Genomic DNA, 17,438 nt, shown 5'->3' on the forward strand with positions numbered 1-17,438 from the left:
ACTCACCCCGTACACCAGTAAAGCTTGGTTTCTGCTTGACTTACTGTCTCCACAGGAGGGGCCCGAGTTTCCCCCTTGGCCGCCCTGCTCCCTAGGGCTCTGTCCCCGAAGGCTGGTCCGTAGGGGTGTAGAAGCTAGCCACCTAGTGAAAGGACCAACAGAGGCACAGGCCCTGGGCTGGACATGAAGCTGGGCCATAAGAGGGTTTGGGAAAGCGACTGGACAAGTTTGCTGAATGTCAGAAGGACCATGGTGGACAGACAGAAGTGGCCAGAAGAGTGCCTCAGAGGTGGGAGCTGAAATAGGGCAAGGCCCCTTCCCCCAGCGCCCTCTCCCCCAGTGTCCCTTGGCTTTTTGGGTTAGGTCGCCCCACCCTTGTCTTTGGCTTGCTGACCGCATGTAGGTCCTGACCACCGACTGATCCCGGCTGGAGGCTCGGGGAGGTGCCCTAAGGGAGCTGCAGAGTCTGCGCCTCCTCCCCCAGCACACCCTTGCCCCCACACCCCATGTGTGGGCCTGAACAACACTCTGCTGCCTGGCGGATCCTGCGATGTTTCCCAGGCAACTGTCTCATACAGCCTGTCTGCCTGGCACTCCCACAACCCATAAATGCCGCCGTGCCTGGCTCCAGGCAGCCTTGCCTGCTTGGCATACGCAGGCCAGCAGGTGTGGGAAACTCAGCCCGCTGTCAGAGGCCACTCAGGCAGAGAAGGCAGCACAGGCCTCGTGGACATCCTCACACAGCCAATGAGTATCTCTGGGGCACCCCGTGTAGATGTCACACTGTTCTGCCACACCGTGAGAATGAAGAGCTGAGTGACAGAAGTATGCATCTAAGCATGCCGGCCTACTACAGGAGTCGCCTGAAAACTGGAGGCCTGTGTCCTCTCTGGGCTTGGTCACAGACAGATGCTGTCATGACCCATTCGGAGGGTAAATTAACGGCAAACCTGGTTTCCAAGAAGACAAGAAGAGTGTAGGGAGCCCAAGGCCTGGGACCACAGCTTCAGAGCAGGGGCTGATGGACAGGTTCACCCAGCTCAGCAGCTGACCATCCCCTGCTGGCGACAGAGACCAATCCTAGGACTAGCCTTACTAGTGAGGGAGTGACAACTTCGCCCCTGCCTCCGAGACAGAGTTTCTCTGTGTAGCCCTAGACTCGATTTGTAGGCCAGGCCTGCCTCGAACTCACAGCGATCTGCCTGCCTCTGCCTCCTGAGTGCTGGGATTAATGGTGTGCGCCACCACGCCTGGTCTGGCTGAGTGAGGACTCTGTCAACACCACCCTGAGAAAACTATTTGCCAAGACACCAACCGGGCTGGCAGACAGATTTCCGAGACTAGCTTTGGAGAGTTTGGGCTTTTCCTCCAGGCAAATATGGTCTAACGATGGACAAAGCCAAAGAGACGAAGGCAGTCCCCAACCTGGGGCACTCTGTGGACGGAGGCCTCATTGCCTTCCACACAGGAGCACTTCCTGCTTCCTCCATGTCTCTTCCAAAGGGCTGAAGTAGCCTTTTGTTTGTTTGTGGACACGGTTTCTCTGTGTAGCCTTGGCTGTCCTAGTCCCGCTTTGTAGACCAGGCTGGCCTCGAACTCACAGCAATCCGCCTGCCTCTGCCTCCCGAGTGCTGGGATTAAAGGTACATGCCACCAGGCCCGGCTTTGAACTGCCCTTTTGTAAATGTGAATTTTGGCTCAAAAGAAAGTTGTTTCTGCAGTACAAGGGTTAGTCCCAAGCAGAAAGTATTTTCGAATGAAGTTAATTCCTTGTCACCACAGCAGATGGCTCCATTAAGTCCAATTTTACTTTTTTCTTTCTTTCTTTCTTTCCTTTCCTTTTCTTTTTTGAGACAGGGTTTTTCTGTGTAACAGCTCTGGTTCTTAGCTCTGTAGTGTAGGCTGGCCTCGAACTCACAGAGATCCACCTGCCTCTGCCTCCCAAGTGCTGGGATTAAAGGCGTGCACCACCACACCCGGTCCCAATTTTACTTTTTAATTAATTAAAAAGAATCTGGCCGGGTGGTGGTGGCGCACGCCTTTAATCCCAGCACTCGGGAGGCAGAGGCAGGCGAATCACTGTAAGTTCGAGGCCAGCCTGGTCTACAAAGCGAGTCCAGGACAGCCAAGGCTACACAGAGAAACCCTGTCTCGAAAAAGCAAAAAAAAAAAAAAAAAAAAAAAAAAAAAAAGAATCTGTGCCCCACCCTCCCCCATGGTCTGAGGGTGGGCACACACACCATAGTGCAGGAGTGGTGGACAACCCCTGCTGTTGGTCCTCAGCTTCCACCATGTTTAAGGCAGTCCTCCTGTCTCTACCCTCACCCACAGCAGCACTAAGGCCACAGACCTGTGCTGTCAGGCCAGCTTCACACAGTTTTTGAGAACTGACCTTGGGCTCTAATGCTTGCACACCTGGCTATACCCGCTGAGCCACCTCCCCAGCCCAAATTAAACTTTTTGTTTTGTTTTATTCTTTTGAGACAGGGTCTTTCTTCACAGCCCTGGCTGTCCTGGAATTCACTCTGTAGACCAGGCTGGCCTCAAACTCAGAGAGATCCCTCTGCCTCTGCCTCCCAAATGTCGAGATTAACCACTGCTCAAGTTAAACTTTAAAGGCCTTTCTTGATAAAACGTGGAAGGCACCTGGGAAAAGCTGGGTTTGTTGGGGCTGCCTATCACCCCAGTTTCTGCCCCCTCAGGTTCTAGAAATGATAGGAATGGGGCTGGAGAGATGACTTAGTGGTTAAGAGCACTTGCTGCTCTCGCAAAGGACCCAGGTTTTTCCCCCTCCCAGTACCCCACATGATCGCTCACATCCATGTATGACTACAGTTGTAGGGGATCCAAGACCTTCTTCAGACCACTGTGGGCACCAGACACACATGACACAAATACATGTATGAATGCATGTATTGATATCTGTAAAATATTTTTTTTTTTTTAAAGAAATGACTGGATCTTGTAAGCCCCGGGAGATCTCAAACTGTAGAGGCAGTGGTTGACAGGAGGAATGAAGGCAGGGCTGCTTGGCACCGAGTGGGGTCTCCTTGAACTTCATTCTCTGTGGAAGAGTTCCAAGCTGCAGGCCACAAGGTCTCTGGCCTGGCGCCCTCCCAGGTAGCCTGAGGAAAGAGCGACAACCCTGGGGGTGGAACAAAGCCCCAGAAGAGCAGCATTCACACGGGTCTGAGAGTCCTCAGCCAGGAGGACCCACATTCTGTAGCTGGTGTGGTCGATCCTGGGGTCAGTGCCTGTCTCTCCTGACAGCCAAAGGTCCCACTGAAGTGGCCAAGGCCAGAAGATAACGGATTCTCCTTACTCTGTGCCTCGAGAACACGCATCTCTTCAGCCTCGGGGTACTTGAAGAGAGAACCCCTTCGGGAGCTTCGGGGTAAGTCGGCCTGCTCTGCTTCGCTCTGACCCTCTTGGGCCAACGGGCCATAGCACCTGTGTACGCAGACGAGGGGTATGTGAGGGGCTGAAGACCTCAGGAAAGCCCCTGGGCTCTGGTGCTCGGGTGTGGCTGAACTGGGCCTTCTTAGCCACAAAGGACCCTCTCAGCACCTGGCTGGGCATCCTGCTGCTCCTGCTTGTGAGCTGGCGCCAGTCCTCCTAGAGTTCTCAAGGTCTCTCGCAAAAGTACAGTGACACTTTCTTGAAAAGCCCAGTGTCCCATCAGCTTCATGGACCTGGGACCCATCACACCTGCCTTCCCACCCCGGTCCCAGGTCATCCCTAACAGTGCAGTATGCGACTGCTCCACCCTGGCAGCTCCTGCCTGGGCAGCTCCTTGGGCTGCACCTTTGACCATCACTCTGGCTTCTTCAGGCTAGAACAGGCAGGTTTCCAAGATGGCCACTCCCCCAAAACACTTCAAGGCAGAACAGACACCCTCATGTGTGCTGTGGGATCCTTAGAAGATTAAACGTGCTCATCCTCTTCAAGTCTGCAGAGATAAAAGACCTTAGTCAAAAATCTATCCCCAGCCGGGCGTGGTGGCGCACGCCTTTGATCTCAGCACTAGGGAGGCAGAGGCAGGCGGATTGCTGTGAGTTCGAGGCCAGGCTGGTCTACAAAGGGAGTCCAGGACAGCCAAGACTACACAGAGAAACCCTGTCTCGGAAAAAAAGAAAAAAAGAGAGAAAGAAAGAAAGAAAGAAAGAAAGAAAGAAAAAGAAAAAAATCTATCCCCAGACCCTGGCCTGGACACAACTTCCAGGCTGGACCGCACACGGTGGGCGTGACCTCGCCTAGGGATGGAAGGTAAGGTTCTGACGGGAGGAGGACCTAGGAAGAGGGGTCTGGGAGTCAGATGGTTTCAGGCCCGGGCTTTTGGAACAGCCCTGACCCCTGGGGGCTGCGGAGAAATAAGACAGACACTTGGCGAATTCCAAAGCGTACACCTAAGTGCCTGGGCTTCTGCTGCCACCAAGCGACGGGCTGCAGGATCGCAGGGCAGGTAGGAAGCCCGGGTTTCTCTCTCGGAGCTCAAAGTCCCCAGGGCTTGGCGGCTTCGCCTCCTCTCTCTTGGGTGGAGAAACCCAGTTCCCTTTATAAGAAGACACTGATGGTAGAATTGGATCTGGAAATCTAGCTCTGTCCACTAGGCCTCCCGAAAAGGGGTACAGAACTGGAAAACTGAGGCAGGGCATTGTCTAGTACCCCTGGGGAGGTGGCACTGGCAGGGCACGTGCTGCCGGAGGGGAGCAATGGCTGCAGGGAACCTTTGCGCAGGGTTGGGTGGGCCCAACCTCGCACCCCTGCCAGCTGCAGGGCAAGCTGCACCCTGTCCCGCCTCTCCCTCAAGGCGGCAGCCTCGTGTCCCCGGAGGTTGGGATCTCGGCGCCTCGGACTAGCAGTGCCACGAGGGGGGAGATGGCACATGGGAGCTAGGGCGGGTCGCGTTGTACGTCTCACTTCCGCCGGACGCTCTTTGGAAGGCGGGGGGGGGGGGAATGGAGGAGGAGGAGCAGCAGCAGCGGCTGCGGGGGAGGCTGAGCCGCCGCAAGCCGCCCGCCGGGGCCGGGTGAGGCGGGCGCAGGGGGCGCAGGGGGCGCAGGGGTCCGCGGCGCTCCCGCCTAGGTGCGGGTCCCACCTCGCGAGCGCGCGCGCGCACTCCGCCACCGTGCAGCCCGCTGCCAGCATGGCTCCGCCTCTCTCCGGGCGCGCTCGCTCGCTTCTTCCGCCCCAACCCTGCGCTCCTCACCCGCCCCCCGCCCTCCCCGCTCCCCCCGCCCCCACTTTGCGTCTTTCGCAGCCCCAGGCTCCATTTCCCCCTGCAGTCCGTTTCCCGCCCCAGGCGAGCCACGCTCCTCGTTCCACCGCGGAGTCCCTCCTCCGTGACTGCACTGTCGACCCTTCTGCCCCCTCCCCCGGGGGTCCTGCTACGCCTCCCTGGGGAGCCCCTTTCTACCATGGCTCCCACCCCCACCCCCGGGCTGACCCTGCTTGCGCTTTCCCAGGCCCCCTAACCGCCGCCCCTGGTTCCTCTTGGAGAGCTGTAAGAGTGAGCCGTGGGCTGCTCTGCTGCGTAGCGCCGCGGGCGGGAATGCGGATTTGACCCCCGACAGTCAGCCATTACCACCGCTGCCTGCTTTTCCCTGCCAGGTGTGTCCGTCCGGAGGGTTCCCAGGCCCCGCGGGGGGTGTGGGGGGGCAGTCATGGCGTCTGTGGCTATGACCTTATGGGTACGTGCTTTGCAGGAGTCCCAGCCTGACCCAGATCCCCCTGCGCCTCCCGAGGTCTTCACTGTGGGATCCAAGACTTTCTCCTGGACGCCTTTTCCACCTGCCCTTGGTGGCTCTGGACGCCCCTACCAGCTGGTCCACGGGGCTGGAGGTTCACAGGGGTCACCTCCTCCTCCATCTGGGAAAGGATGCCCCGCAGCGGAGTCCCGTCGGGCTCCCAGCACCCAAGAGTGTGAGCCTGCGCAGAACCCACCTGTGTTGCTGAGCTGCCCGTTGTGCCAGAAGGCATTTGACCCGAAGTGAGTGTCGCACGCACACCGCAGACGTCAGGCTGCAGACTTAGCCCGTGGTAAAAAACCCACCCGCTGCCCGGACGTGGTGGCGCACGCCTTTAATCCCAGCACGCTCAGGAGGCAGAGGCAGGATGAGTTCGAAGGCAGGCTTTGAGTTCGAGGACAGCCTGGTCTACAAAGCGAGTCCAAGACAGCCAGGGATACACCGAAGATAAGGCCGGTTGAACCCTACTTCAGAGCCCAACAGCTCCAATTTATTATTTTTTAGACGGGGCTTCTCTGTGCAACAGCCCTGGCTGTCCTGGACTCCCTGTGTAGAATAAGCGGGCCTGGAACTCACAGAGATCTGCCTGCCTCTGCCTCCCGAATGCTGGGATTAAAGGCGCATGCCCCCACGCCCGGCCCCTCCAAATGTTTTTTAAAACCATTTGTGCTGACCTGGGAGTGGTTGCTTATGCCTTTAATCCCAGCACTTGAGAGGCTAGCCTGGTCTACTTAGGGAGTTCCAGAACAGTCAGTGCTATGTAGACAGGCCCCGTCTCAAAAAACCCAACAAAACAAAGACGTATTTCTTGTTTGTGTGGTGTACATATGAGTCCATGAGAGTCGGGCACAGAGGTGCTCATCTCTCTGGAGGTCAGGTCAGGTGTTTTTCTCCATCACTTCTCACCTTAGTTTTTGAGATAGAGTCTCCCACTGAACCTAGAACTCCCTGGTTTGGCTAGAGTGAGTAGCCGGTGAGCTTGGGGACCTGCTGCCTCCCCAGTACCTGGGTCACAAATGCACACTGCCAGGGCTTGTGTTTTACGTGGGTAATGTTTGCATAAGCAGGTACTTTACCAACCGAACCATTTCCCTAACCTCCAAAATGTGGCTTTGAAAAAAAAAATTGGGGCTTGAGAGATGGCTCAGTGGTTAAGAGCGCCGCCTGCTCTTCCAGAGGTCCTGAGTTCAGTTCCCAGCAACCACATGGTGGCTCACAACCATCTCTGTAATGTAATCTGATACCCTCTTCTGCAGGTAAAGCACTCATATGCAATAAAATAAATAAATAAATCTTAAAAAAAAAAATCAGGCCGGGCGGGGTGGTTTTGGCGCATGCCTTTAATCCCAGTGCTCAGGAGGCAGAGGCAGGTGGATCTCTGTGAATTCAAGGCCAGCCTGGTCTACAAAGTGAGTCCAGGGCAACTAAGGCTCCACAGAAAACCCTGTCTCGGAAAACCAAAAAAAAAAAAAAAAAAAAAAAAAGTCAGAATCAAGCCTTTGTGAATTTGAGAGGATCCCAGCCCCACCCCTAGCAACTATCTCTACCCAGTCCACTTAGCCGAGACAACATGTGTTACGTGTGGGCTGGCTTGAGTCAGGTTATGGCTGTCCCCAAGTGGGGTCCTGTTCATGTGACAGTGAGTGTTTGTGAGACACAGACGCAGAAGCTGAGGGCTTGGGAACCCTTCTGGGGAATTCATTCTCACAGACCCCAGACCCTGTCATGGTTCCCACTCCTCTCTTGTTCCAGGACGGCTTTTTGTCTGTGCTGTCCTTGCACGTCTGATAAAAGACTCCTGAAGACAGGGCCACCGAGGAGAGAAGCTCCGGGCGCGCTGGGTGCTTTTGCAGCGGCTGTAAGGCAGCTTGGCAAAGTGCCTTGACTTTTTTTTTTTTTTTTTTATCCCCAAAGCGGGCTCAAGTCTTAGCAAGCCTGCACAGACTAAGACGCATTCTTACGTTGAACTGTAAAGGAACTGGGATCTGTTTGGTGAGACTCACGTGACGTGGCAGCCATTTTGTCAAGCTGAAACTGTGCCCCACGCTCTTGAAGGAGCTTGCGTCCGATTCCTGCCCCAATTCCAGGATGCTCGGTGGTTTAGATGGCAGACGATGGGCAAGACCCAGGCGAGGAGGCCGAGGTCAGTTTGGCAGCTAGGCACAGACTGAGTTGTCACGCCGCCCTCTGAGGGACAGACATAGCTGGCGCAGGTGAGCCTGGGAGCGCACCCAGGGAGCGCCACCCCACTCTTGACTTCCTTTAGCTGTGACTGAGCCATGCAGAGCACCCGTTTTAACTGCTAACCGTGCCAAGAATCAGATGCTGGGTTTACATACACGCTGGGTTTTTTTCTTTTAAGTGCTATTTTTGTTTTTATTAATTTTATTAATTTTTTATTAATTTTATTAATTTTTTGTTTTTATTAATTTATTCTTGTTACATCTCAATGGTTATCCCATCCCTTGTCTCCTCCCATTCTTCCCTCTCTCCCATTTTCCCCTTACTCCCCTCCCCTATGACTGTTCCTGAGGGGGACTTCCTCCCCCTCTATATGCTCATAGGGTATCAAGTCTCTTCTCGGTAACCTGCTGTCCTTCCTCTGAGTGCCACCAGATATCCCCCTCCAGGGGACATGGTACACGCTGCGTTCTTTGGTGTAAGAAGACCTAGCTGCCACGTTCAGACACTTCATGCTTGTGTCTTCTCTTTGCCCACCTTTGGGGGCTGGCCCAGTACTCACAGTGTACCAGCCTGCAGTGCTTTTCTTTAAGACAGTTGTTCCTCCATAGAGCCTGCATCTCCTCGTGGCTTTGTGTAAGTCTGTATTGTCCAGGAAATGATGACAAGGGCACGTCTTTACATTTAGGACAGTCCCTCGCCACCCCCCATAGCCCTGGCTGTTCCTGGACTCGCTTTGTAGACCAGGCTGGCCTCGAACTCACAGAGGTCCACCCGCCTCTGCCTCAGAGTGCTGGGATTACAGACCTGCGCCACTGTGCCCGGCTGGTACAGTCACTTCTATCTGTGGTTGTTTGAACTCACAGATAGGGAAGCCACTGTACTCTTTCTCACACCTGTGCCAGGCAGGCAGCTGGTGAGATAGTCCAGCGGATGGAGATGCCGAAACCTTAGTCCTTCTGACGCAGTGAGGCTTGGTGGTTGTGATTATTTCTCTCGGTGTGTGTCTCTGTCTGTCTCTCTGTCCAACAGTCGGTCCCCCCCTCCCTGCTTGTCTGTCCCCTGCCCCCCCCCCTTTTTTTTTTCAATATGTGACCTAGGCCAAGCTGTCTTCTTGCTTCAGCTTTCAGAGTAGCTGGGATGACAGGGATGCCCGATGCCTGGCTCATGGCTGTGCCCCTCTCAGAATCTGGGGCATGGTCGGCCATATCCAGGGATATGTGTCTGGGAGTGAGCAGGAACCCAGCTGTGAGATGAGTGCTACAGAAACAGCTCTTGCGGGGGTGGGTGGGGTGGGGGGGCAGAATCCCCGAGACCCCGCTCGAGGATGGTGGGGGTCCACACAGACCCTTCAGGTGCCTTCCAGAAAGCTGCAGGGAGGGAAGTATTAATACCTTGGTTAGATTGCCTGAGGGGCTCTCAGGGAAGTCAAAGACCATTTGTTGGGACTGCCAGTTGAGAGAGCCATTGAGAGTCTCCGGACTCGGGAGCGAGGTGTCCGATGTGGTCTCAGGCCCATTCTCTTGGTGTCTGTTCTGTTGTAAGTCTCCAGGCAGGTCTGTTCCCATAGTGGCCATCGATCTAGGTGGGAGCCAGCTAGGGTGCAGCGAGCCGGCCAAGCCCTGGGAGGCCTGTGAGGGGAAGTAATGGGCACCTGGTTGGCCAGCAGGAGGCCCAGAGGACCCTCGGGATCTGTGGGGTTTCACCTTAGGACTTGTGTGGGTCATTTCACCAGGCTCAGCACATACATGGTGAGCTGGGTGCTGGGAGAGACACAGGGCATTGTAATGAGAGTCACAGGGTTTCTGGTTGGTTCTACGTTGGGAGATGGCAGTCCTGCTCTAACAGGCTTGGGTGAGACTCTGCGACATTGGTTTGTGGAAGGGGGTTCACTGTAGTACTCATGGGGTCAGGAGCTGTAGGGAGAGCCTGAGGGAGGAATGGTGCCTGGGGGGTGGCTGTGTGAGGACGAAAGGCTGTGTGTGGGGTGCTAGAAGGAAGTAGGGGCCATGCGAGCAGAGACGGGAGCTTAGCCACTCCAGGGCATGCGTCTGGGTGGTGATATCTATGAGATGGCCCCTCTAACAGGATGGTGGCCGCATGGCCTCCAGCAAGTCCTGGGCTGCTGAGCTTTGTCCTGGCAGCTCTACTGACCACCCTAGCTGGGTCACCTCCTCTCTCTGATGGCCAGACGAAGTCACGGGTGGAAAGGGTGCTGCCTTTGTTCTCTGGCTGTGATGCCCTTCCCGAGGCCAGTGGCCCAGCCCTCCTGGGGTGCGGGAGCTCTATGGGCCTTCCAGAAATGTAGAGGCAGGGGCCACATGACTGAATCTTGCATGGTGGGGCTTGGTCCTTCCACATCAAGGAAACATTCCCTAGCAGGGTGTGGGGGCGCACGCCTTTAATCCCAGCACAGATCTCTGTGAGTTTGAGGCCATCCTGGTCTACAGAGTGAGTTCCAAGACAGCCTGGGCTATATAGGGGGGCCTTTTACAACCAAGAAACAAGCGAACACCAGCCAGTCAACCTGAGCTGCGGCCCCTCCTGTGAGCATGTCTGCCTCCTGGAGGGTGGGGCTGGCTGTCCTGGAGGGACTCTGACTTTCGTGTGTCTTTCCCTGGGCTGCCCACTGAGCTGGGCTTTCCTGAGAACTGCCCTTTGTGCTGGTTGGTGGAGTTCCCTTAGGTTTGTCCAGCCTGACCTGCTGTAGCCAGGCGTGGAGAAGGAGGGCCTGCGCTGCACCCCTAGAGCCGGTGTAGAGCCTCTAGCTCCCCTTGCTGGTCTCTGCCTTTTGTTTTGTGAGACAGGGTCTCACTGTGTAGCCTTGGCTGTCCTGGAAGTCACTCTGTAGACCAGGCTGGCCTTGAAGTTATAGAGATCCACCTACCTCTGCCCCCAGAGTGCTGGGATTAAAGGCGAGCGCCACCACATCTGGCTTTTTAAATTATAGTGTGTGTGTGCACGTGTGTGTGTGTGTGTGGATGCGTGCGTGCGTGGGTGCGCGTGCGCACCAGAACGAGAGTGTGGAAATCTGAGGAAAACTTCTACTTATTTTCTCCTATTACGTGGGTTCCAAGGATTGAACTCAGGTCATCAAGCAAGTGCTTACCTCACTGAGCCATCTTGCTGGCCCCAGAGAGTCTGTGGGACTTAAGAATCTCTGGCCTTCTCAAGTAACAGGGAGGTCAGCCTTGCTGACCAGCTGTGGAAGAGCCCAGGGCTTCCCAGGGGTTCTGGAGTACTCGAGGGAGGGAGACCAGCACTCCCCTAGGAGGCGACTCCACTGTCTCCTCTCCCTTGCAGGCTGACCCAGCTGGATGTGGATAGCCACATTGCTCAGTGTTTGGCTGACAGCACAGAAGACCTCGTGTGGTGAGCTGCAGGACGCCTCGCTGTGTCTCCCTCGAGCGTTCGTGCGGACATTGGATGCGGCTGCGGAGATGCATCTTCGTGTGGACGCCTGAGTACAGGCTCCTTCTGGTTTTGTTTGTGGGGGTTGGGATGATGCTGATCACTGACAGCTGGTAGCAGCAGATCCTGTGATGGTTCATTGCCAAGGGTTCCATCATCACCCAGGAGGCACACCTCTGGGTGTGTCTGCGAAGCCGTTTCCAGAGATTAAGTGGGAAAGGAAGGCGCACCTTGAATGTGGGGGTGCCTTGGTTTGGGGTCCCGCTGAATGAAAAAGGGAAAAGGGAGAAACTGAACCACTTCCGGACTAGGGATGTGATGTGGTGCACTGCTCACTTGCCACGGTGGGTGGAGCTGCCTGGGCTACTGTGCCTTTCCTGCCGTGGTGGACCGCACTCCGTCCGTGGGCCAGAATAAACCTTATGTTGCTTTCATCAAGTGTTTTGTCATAGCAAGAAGAAAAAACGAATATGCCCACCCAAGCAGGGAGCCAGGATCTGTCACAAGACTCAAGTCGGCATTTGTGGGCAGGCAGCACCTTTTCCTGACCGCAAGAGTGATATACTGTTACATTTCACAGACTTTTTTATTTATTTATTTTTCTTTTGGTTTTTCGAGACAGGGTTTCTCTGTGTAGCCCTGGCTGTCCTGAGTCCACTCTGTAGACCAGGCTGTCCTTAAACTCAGAGATCCACCTGTCTCTGCTTCCCGAGGGCTGGGATTACAGGAGTGCGCCACCACCACCTGGCTTCATAGACATTTAAAAAAAAAAAAAAGGATTGATTGACTATATAATGTTTTGCCTGCATGTACACCTACAGGCCAGAAGAGGGCATTAGATCATATTATAGATAGTTGTGAGGCACCATGTGGTTGCTGGGAATTGAACTCATGACATTTGGAAAAGCAGTCAGTGCTCTTAACCTCTCAGCCCCTCATAGACATTTTTTAAAAAGGTAATCATGTATATTTATATGTGTCTGTGTACGGTCTGTCCACGTGAATGTGGTTGCCCACAGAGGCCAGTGGGGGGCACTGGGTGCCTGGAGCTAGTTACAGGGGGTTGTGAGCTGCAGGGACCCAAACTCGAGTCCTCTCTAAGAGCAGCTTGTCCTAACCACTTGACTTCTTGGTCACCCCACAGTTACGCTTTTATTTCTCCAAATGTGCAGCTCCCCCTACAGAAACACAGGACGGCAGGCTGACGGCTTATCACTGAATTGAAGTCCTTGCCCCTAGTGATGATGGTGTGACCGTGGAGCCTTGGGTGGGGCGGGTCACGAGGGTGGGGCTTCCTCAAGGGGATTCAGAGAACCTACTGAAGGGGCCTTGAGAGACAGGAACCCCACTACCACTCAGGACATAGCAAGGCGCCTGTCCTCAGTGTCAACACGGACCCTCACCAGAGCTCGTCACGTTGGCTCCTTGGTTTCCAGGACTAAGATGGAAGGTGTGTTGTCTACCTAGGCTGGGGAGTGTCTTGGTGGCACAGCCAAGACACCACGGGGAGTGGAATGTGCCTCTGCAGCCTCATGGCTAAGGGGTAGGGTTCCTGGGGAGGATTTAAGGGAGGGGTATGGGCCATATCTTGTCAACTACATGTTCCAGCTGCCAACCTAAGTGAAAATGGGGCAAAAGCAAATTTAGGTTGTTTTCTTGTGCTATTAAGCCCAGACGCTAAATAGTGGGCTCCAATACCCAGCGAGGCCTGGTACTCCCCTCCCCCTTCCCCCAATCTTTGTGGTTTGAACTCACTCTGTGGCTGAGGCCAACTTGATTTTCCTGTCATTACCTCTCAAGTGCTGGGATTACAATGTCCCCTAGACTGACTTGCGTCTGACATTCTTGTCTGTGGAAACAAGTATTGGCCTGGGCTGGAGATAGGCATGGTCTGAAAGCCCAAGATAACCATTAGATCTGTATTTTCCTTTCAAAATTGGCTCAATCAGTTGGGTGTGGTGGGTCACACCTGTAACCTCAGCGATTGGCAGGTGAGGGTTCATGCTCAGACTCTTGATCCTACATAGTAAAGCTAAGTCAACCTGTCGCAAAAAACAAACTACTAGGGCTTCATATAACCCACAAAAACACACGAAGGTGGCTGTGGTGCAGTGTACAGGTTGGTGAGGACTCACCCGGTGTGTAAGGCCTGGCTGCAATGCCCAGAAGCCCTTCAAAAAACTCAAACTACCTGAAACCAGCTGTGTTGCCAGGTGAAGAGGCACACTTGCAAAGGCCACTTTGTCAGGGTTCTCTTAAAGACAGGTGTCATCATCGGGTGAGAGGATTCCCTGGTCACGGGGCTGAAGAATTCCTCACAGGCTACCTGCAGGTGGGAGGTCCCAGGATGCTGGGAAGGGCCTCAGAACCAGGGATGCCGACGATGTGGGTCTCAGGCTTGGAGCGTGTCTCTGGGAAATAGGGAGAACAACAACCCTGGAGCTCTGACATGAGTGAGAAGAGCATTTCTCAGCTGGTCCAGTGGGACTCACACCGGTCTCACACCAGGGTTCCAGAAATCCCTAATCTAGTCAGTCTGCAATCCCAGCACTGTAACCTGAGAAAGTACAGTGACGGAAACACAGACGCAAGTGTGCGACAGTGCAGCCTGTCACGTCAGGAGGAAAGAGGGCGTGCCTCCAGAATCTTCAGTCGTGAGGCCAGACTCGGCTCATGGGGATGGCGGTGAGGCACTGAGCGGGCAGGTGTGTGGGACACCTGTTCCGTGCTGCGTCCTAAGCCTAAATGTAGTCTAGGGAGGGACTCAGGAAAACGGAATACAACCTTTGCTTTCGCCGAACTTTGAATACAAATAACACCAGTACGGGCGTTTTCGTCAAAGTCTTTAATAGACAGGCAAGAACACAAACGACCTTGGCCGTGGAGGGCGAGAACATCGTCCACAGAAGGAACGCGGGCTGGCGACGGGCTCCACCGATCAAGTGTACAAAACCACACGGTCATGGTCACGGCTTTACAGTCATGAAGTCACCAGTGTTTGTGAACCATTTTCAAAAGACACACACTATCTTGCCCGGGGCTGTTTGCAACCGTCAGCGCTATTTATCACCCCCACCCTCCCCCAAATCACATTTCAGTACATCCTGCACTTTAATTTATAAAACAAATTACTGTATATAAAAGTCTCCCCTTTTGGTGGGCACAACGCTATTCACACATTTGTACATGAGCAGTCGAACCAGTAACCAGCAAGTCATTTGGCAATAGGCAGTATCCAAATAAACACGCCCTTCTCTAACAACCCAAGGGCTCCCGTGCTGTGTGGGCAAAGGAGCTGCTGCTGTCCGGGGCAGCAGCACACAGGAGGAAAGGACCCTGAGGAACCCATTTGTTCTCGGACTGTTTGTGGGCTCTTCACCTTAGCAGCTCAGCTCACAGGCAGGTGTGACTGCAGAGCCCTCAGACTGGGGCTCCAGCCACATGGACACCCCAAGGCTGGGATGGATACCCCTGGGGCCCCAAAACACTGGCTTTTAGGCTGTTTGATTTTTTTTTTAACCAGTTGTTGGGGACATGTTTTACTGATGGACACTGGTTGAAATGTGTCCGTGTTCAACAGGTGTTCCAGAGCCACGTTGTCAGAAGCCTGGGCTGCCTGTTCCGTCCCAGCACCTTGGACCTGGGTGTGGCTCTGATGCGTTCAGTGCCAGGCATGGCGATGGCCCGAGAAACCTGAGTGAGTTGGGGTGGGGGCTGTGGGCGGCCACTGGGCGTCACGGGAAGCAGGGCAGCACCGGTAACAGCGCCTCTACATTTTCCCCCCTAAGTTTGACTTTTGCCAAGGCCACCAGCTCTAAACATGAGAGGAGGCTAGACTCCACCCTGCCTGACAATGGAGACTCAGTTTGGCAGGGTTGGGGGATGTGTAGCCTGTTTGCCACGCGGGCCAGCCTGGCTTGGGTGGACCTGGGGTGCTCTGTCATGACCTGCCCATGACCAAGGTGCGTAAACAATGGCCCCCGCCACACCTGGCCTGCTGCATTAACTGACCTATCCCGGAAAGCCTCCGATGGGCCTCCCAGTAAATCTAAAGAGGAGGATGTCTGGGCACAGCAGTGTGGAGCAGGCGTGTTTCCCCGGGAAGAGTATGGGATTGTGGGTATTCTGTTACTTTAAGGCTCGGGTCCATCACACACACGTGTTTACATTTTCTAATCTGGAGTATCAGTGATAAAAATATTTTCCAAAAAATCTAATGTATAACACAAGACATCTTGGAGGCACTGGCTATGGTTCTCATAAATATATTTTGTGCGGATTTAGTTTTCAATTCTCATCCCCTTTTTTAAAAATTTATTTACCTATTTATTTGGTTTACTGGTGCTTTGGTGAGCAATGTTTTAGAATCTCCATAATCCAATTTTCCCCATGGGAGTCCAAAAGGGCTGGTGGGAACAATGCCACCAAGCTGACCAGGGTGTCACTTCAGCCTCGGACTACCACGGCTTAGCTGCACTAGGTACGAAAATACTTGTTAAATATTAACAACAGAACTTACCGGGACTTAGAAAACCGTTCCAGATCTGTAACAATTCTTGTCGCAGTGCATCCCTGCAGGCACTTGGGTACCCATCCCCTGCCTACGGTCTGCCTGCTCGGAAAGTGCAGCTTCCTCCTCACATGGGGGCCGCGTTGGGGGCATCGGGGCGGGTGCCACTCAGAAAAAAGGCATCAGAAGAGGCTTCAACATCATCGGTACATTTTATTCCTCAGGGCATTACACGCTATCTTTTCCTGGAGCGGATCAGTGCACCGAGTTCTGTTTCTGTGGAAAATGTGCACCTTCAAAACGGCGTGACCGTCTCGCCCTCTGGTAGGGCCGCCACGGGGCACAGGAAGCGGTTCCTCCATCACAAAGCCAGCCTCTGGGGCCCGGACACAAGAGACTCATCAGCCCACAAGTGCCTGTTGGGATGCCCCTCTGCGGTCTTGGTGGCCAGCATCCTCAGTGCCCAGCCTGGCATGCATATGCTGTAGTTAAGGGTAAAGTGACAGGGTCATTCACAGGTGTGTCCACAACAGATGCTCATGGGCTCACACGGACTCCTCGGCAGAGAGCAGAAGTGGGTTGATGTACTCAAAGCCTTCAAATTCAGACTGGTCAATCCTCTTTATGACGTCCCTAGAGAGGCAGAAGAGGGGAAGAGTGGCAGGCCGTGCGTGCCCCTCCCTCAGGCGCTGTCCCTCCCGCCTGCCCGCCGTGACACCGGCCCAGGGCTTACTCGTCGTCCGGGGTCAGCTGCACAGGCTCGCTGGTGAACTGCGCATCAAAGTTGTCCAGGCCGTAGTCGTCCGTGATCTGGGGCTGAAAGGGAGGCAGGGCCTGCTTCTTCTCCAGCTGAGGATAGCGACAAGGGTGTGTCAGGGGGCGTGGGGGGGGGGCACCACGAGTGCCCTTTGCCCGCATTGGCGCTTTGTGCGCACACCAATCACGGGATGAAGCGGGAAGCTGAGCTTTTCAGCATGCCTGGTATTTGAATGCCAGTCCCCTGCCCCCCACACCTTAACGCACAGAATTTGGGAGAAGATACCCAACACCGGGAAAAGTGCTGGAGGCAGAGGTCCTGGGGAAGCAGCATTACCAGTGGTGGCTGGGAACGCTCTCTCCTCTCGCCCTCCCCCGCCTCTGTCTCTCAGAACCTGATCATAATGGTATTTGGGGTGTGACAACGCCCCCCTGGATGGGCACTGGGAGGACCTTTCCCTCCGCTCCTCACCCTACGGTGGATGTCATCTCTGTCTTTTTATTATTTAGAGGTGCGCCCTCTGGTCCAGCGGGGAACGCACAGCCATCTGCCGGGACTCTGCTGTCTGACCCTCGCCACATGGTACCAACAGTGCCAAGGAATTCCACGCCCCCCACCCAGCCTCACACTCACACCCATTCATGCTTGGTGACACGGCTGCTTGCATTCCAGGCATCTAGGTGTGGCAGGTGCATCTCTGTGAGTTCTGGCCGGCCAGAGACACATAGCATACAACAGCATAAACTTATGGGCCTTTCATATATTATTACGCTTTGTCCACATTCAGTCCCACTGCCCTCCTTTCTACCCCTTGTCCTGAGCGTTTTGCTGT

General features: G+C 54.7%; 2 protein-coding genes across 4 annotated transcripts in view; one reads left to right on the forward strand and one right to left on the reverse strand.

The window, feature by feature from the left end:
- The first annotated feature begins 4,870 nt into the window (after nt 1–4,870).
- On the forward strand, nt 4,871–11,773 carry FAAP20 (FA core complex associated protein 20). 2 transcript variants are annotated; one of them, XM_084785316.1, is made up of 4 exons: nt 4,917–5,029; nt 5,466–5,610; nt 5,706–5,989; nt 11,232–11,773. In XM_084785316.1, the coding sequence occupies exons 1-4, from the start codon at nt 4,959–4,961 to the stop codon at nt 11,302–11,304; spliced, it is 573 nt and encodes a 190-aa protein (XP_084641442.1). In that variant the 5' UTR covers nt 4,917–4,958; the 3' UTR covers nt 11,305–11,773. The 2 variants fall into 2 exon arrangements, with proteins under 2 accessions (XP_084641443.1, XP_084641442.1); XM_084785317.1 differs by lacking the exon at nt 5,466–5,610 and having other exon boundaries at nt 4,871–5,029.
- Nucleotides 11,774–16,042: 4,269 nt separating this feature from the next.
- Nucleotides 16,043–17,438, reverse strand: part of PRKCZ (protein kinase C zeta) — a 106,102-nt gene continuing 104,706 nt past the window's right edge. For both annotated transcript variants that reach the window (XM_084785314.1, XM_084785315.1), the window contains 2 exons: nt 16,583–16,698; nt 16,043–16,482 (listed from right to left, as the gene is read on the reverse strand). In XM_084785314.1, the coding sequence (XP_084641440.1) occupies nt 16,395–16,482; nt 16,583–16,698 (204 nt within the window). In that variant the 3' untranslated portion in view covers nt 16,043–16,394. The remainder of the gene's footprint in view (nt 16,483–16,582; nt 16,699–17,438) is intronic.

Source organism: Acomys minous, assembly GCF_964271855.1.
Source record: "Acomys minous genome assembly, chromosome: 6".
NCBI lineage: Eukaryota > Metazoa > Chordata > Mammalia > Rodentia > Muridae > Acomys > Acomys minous.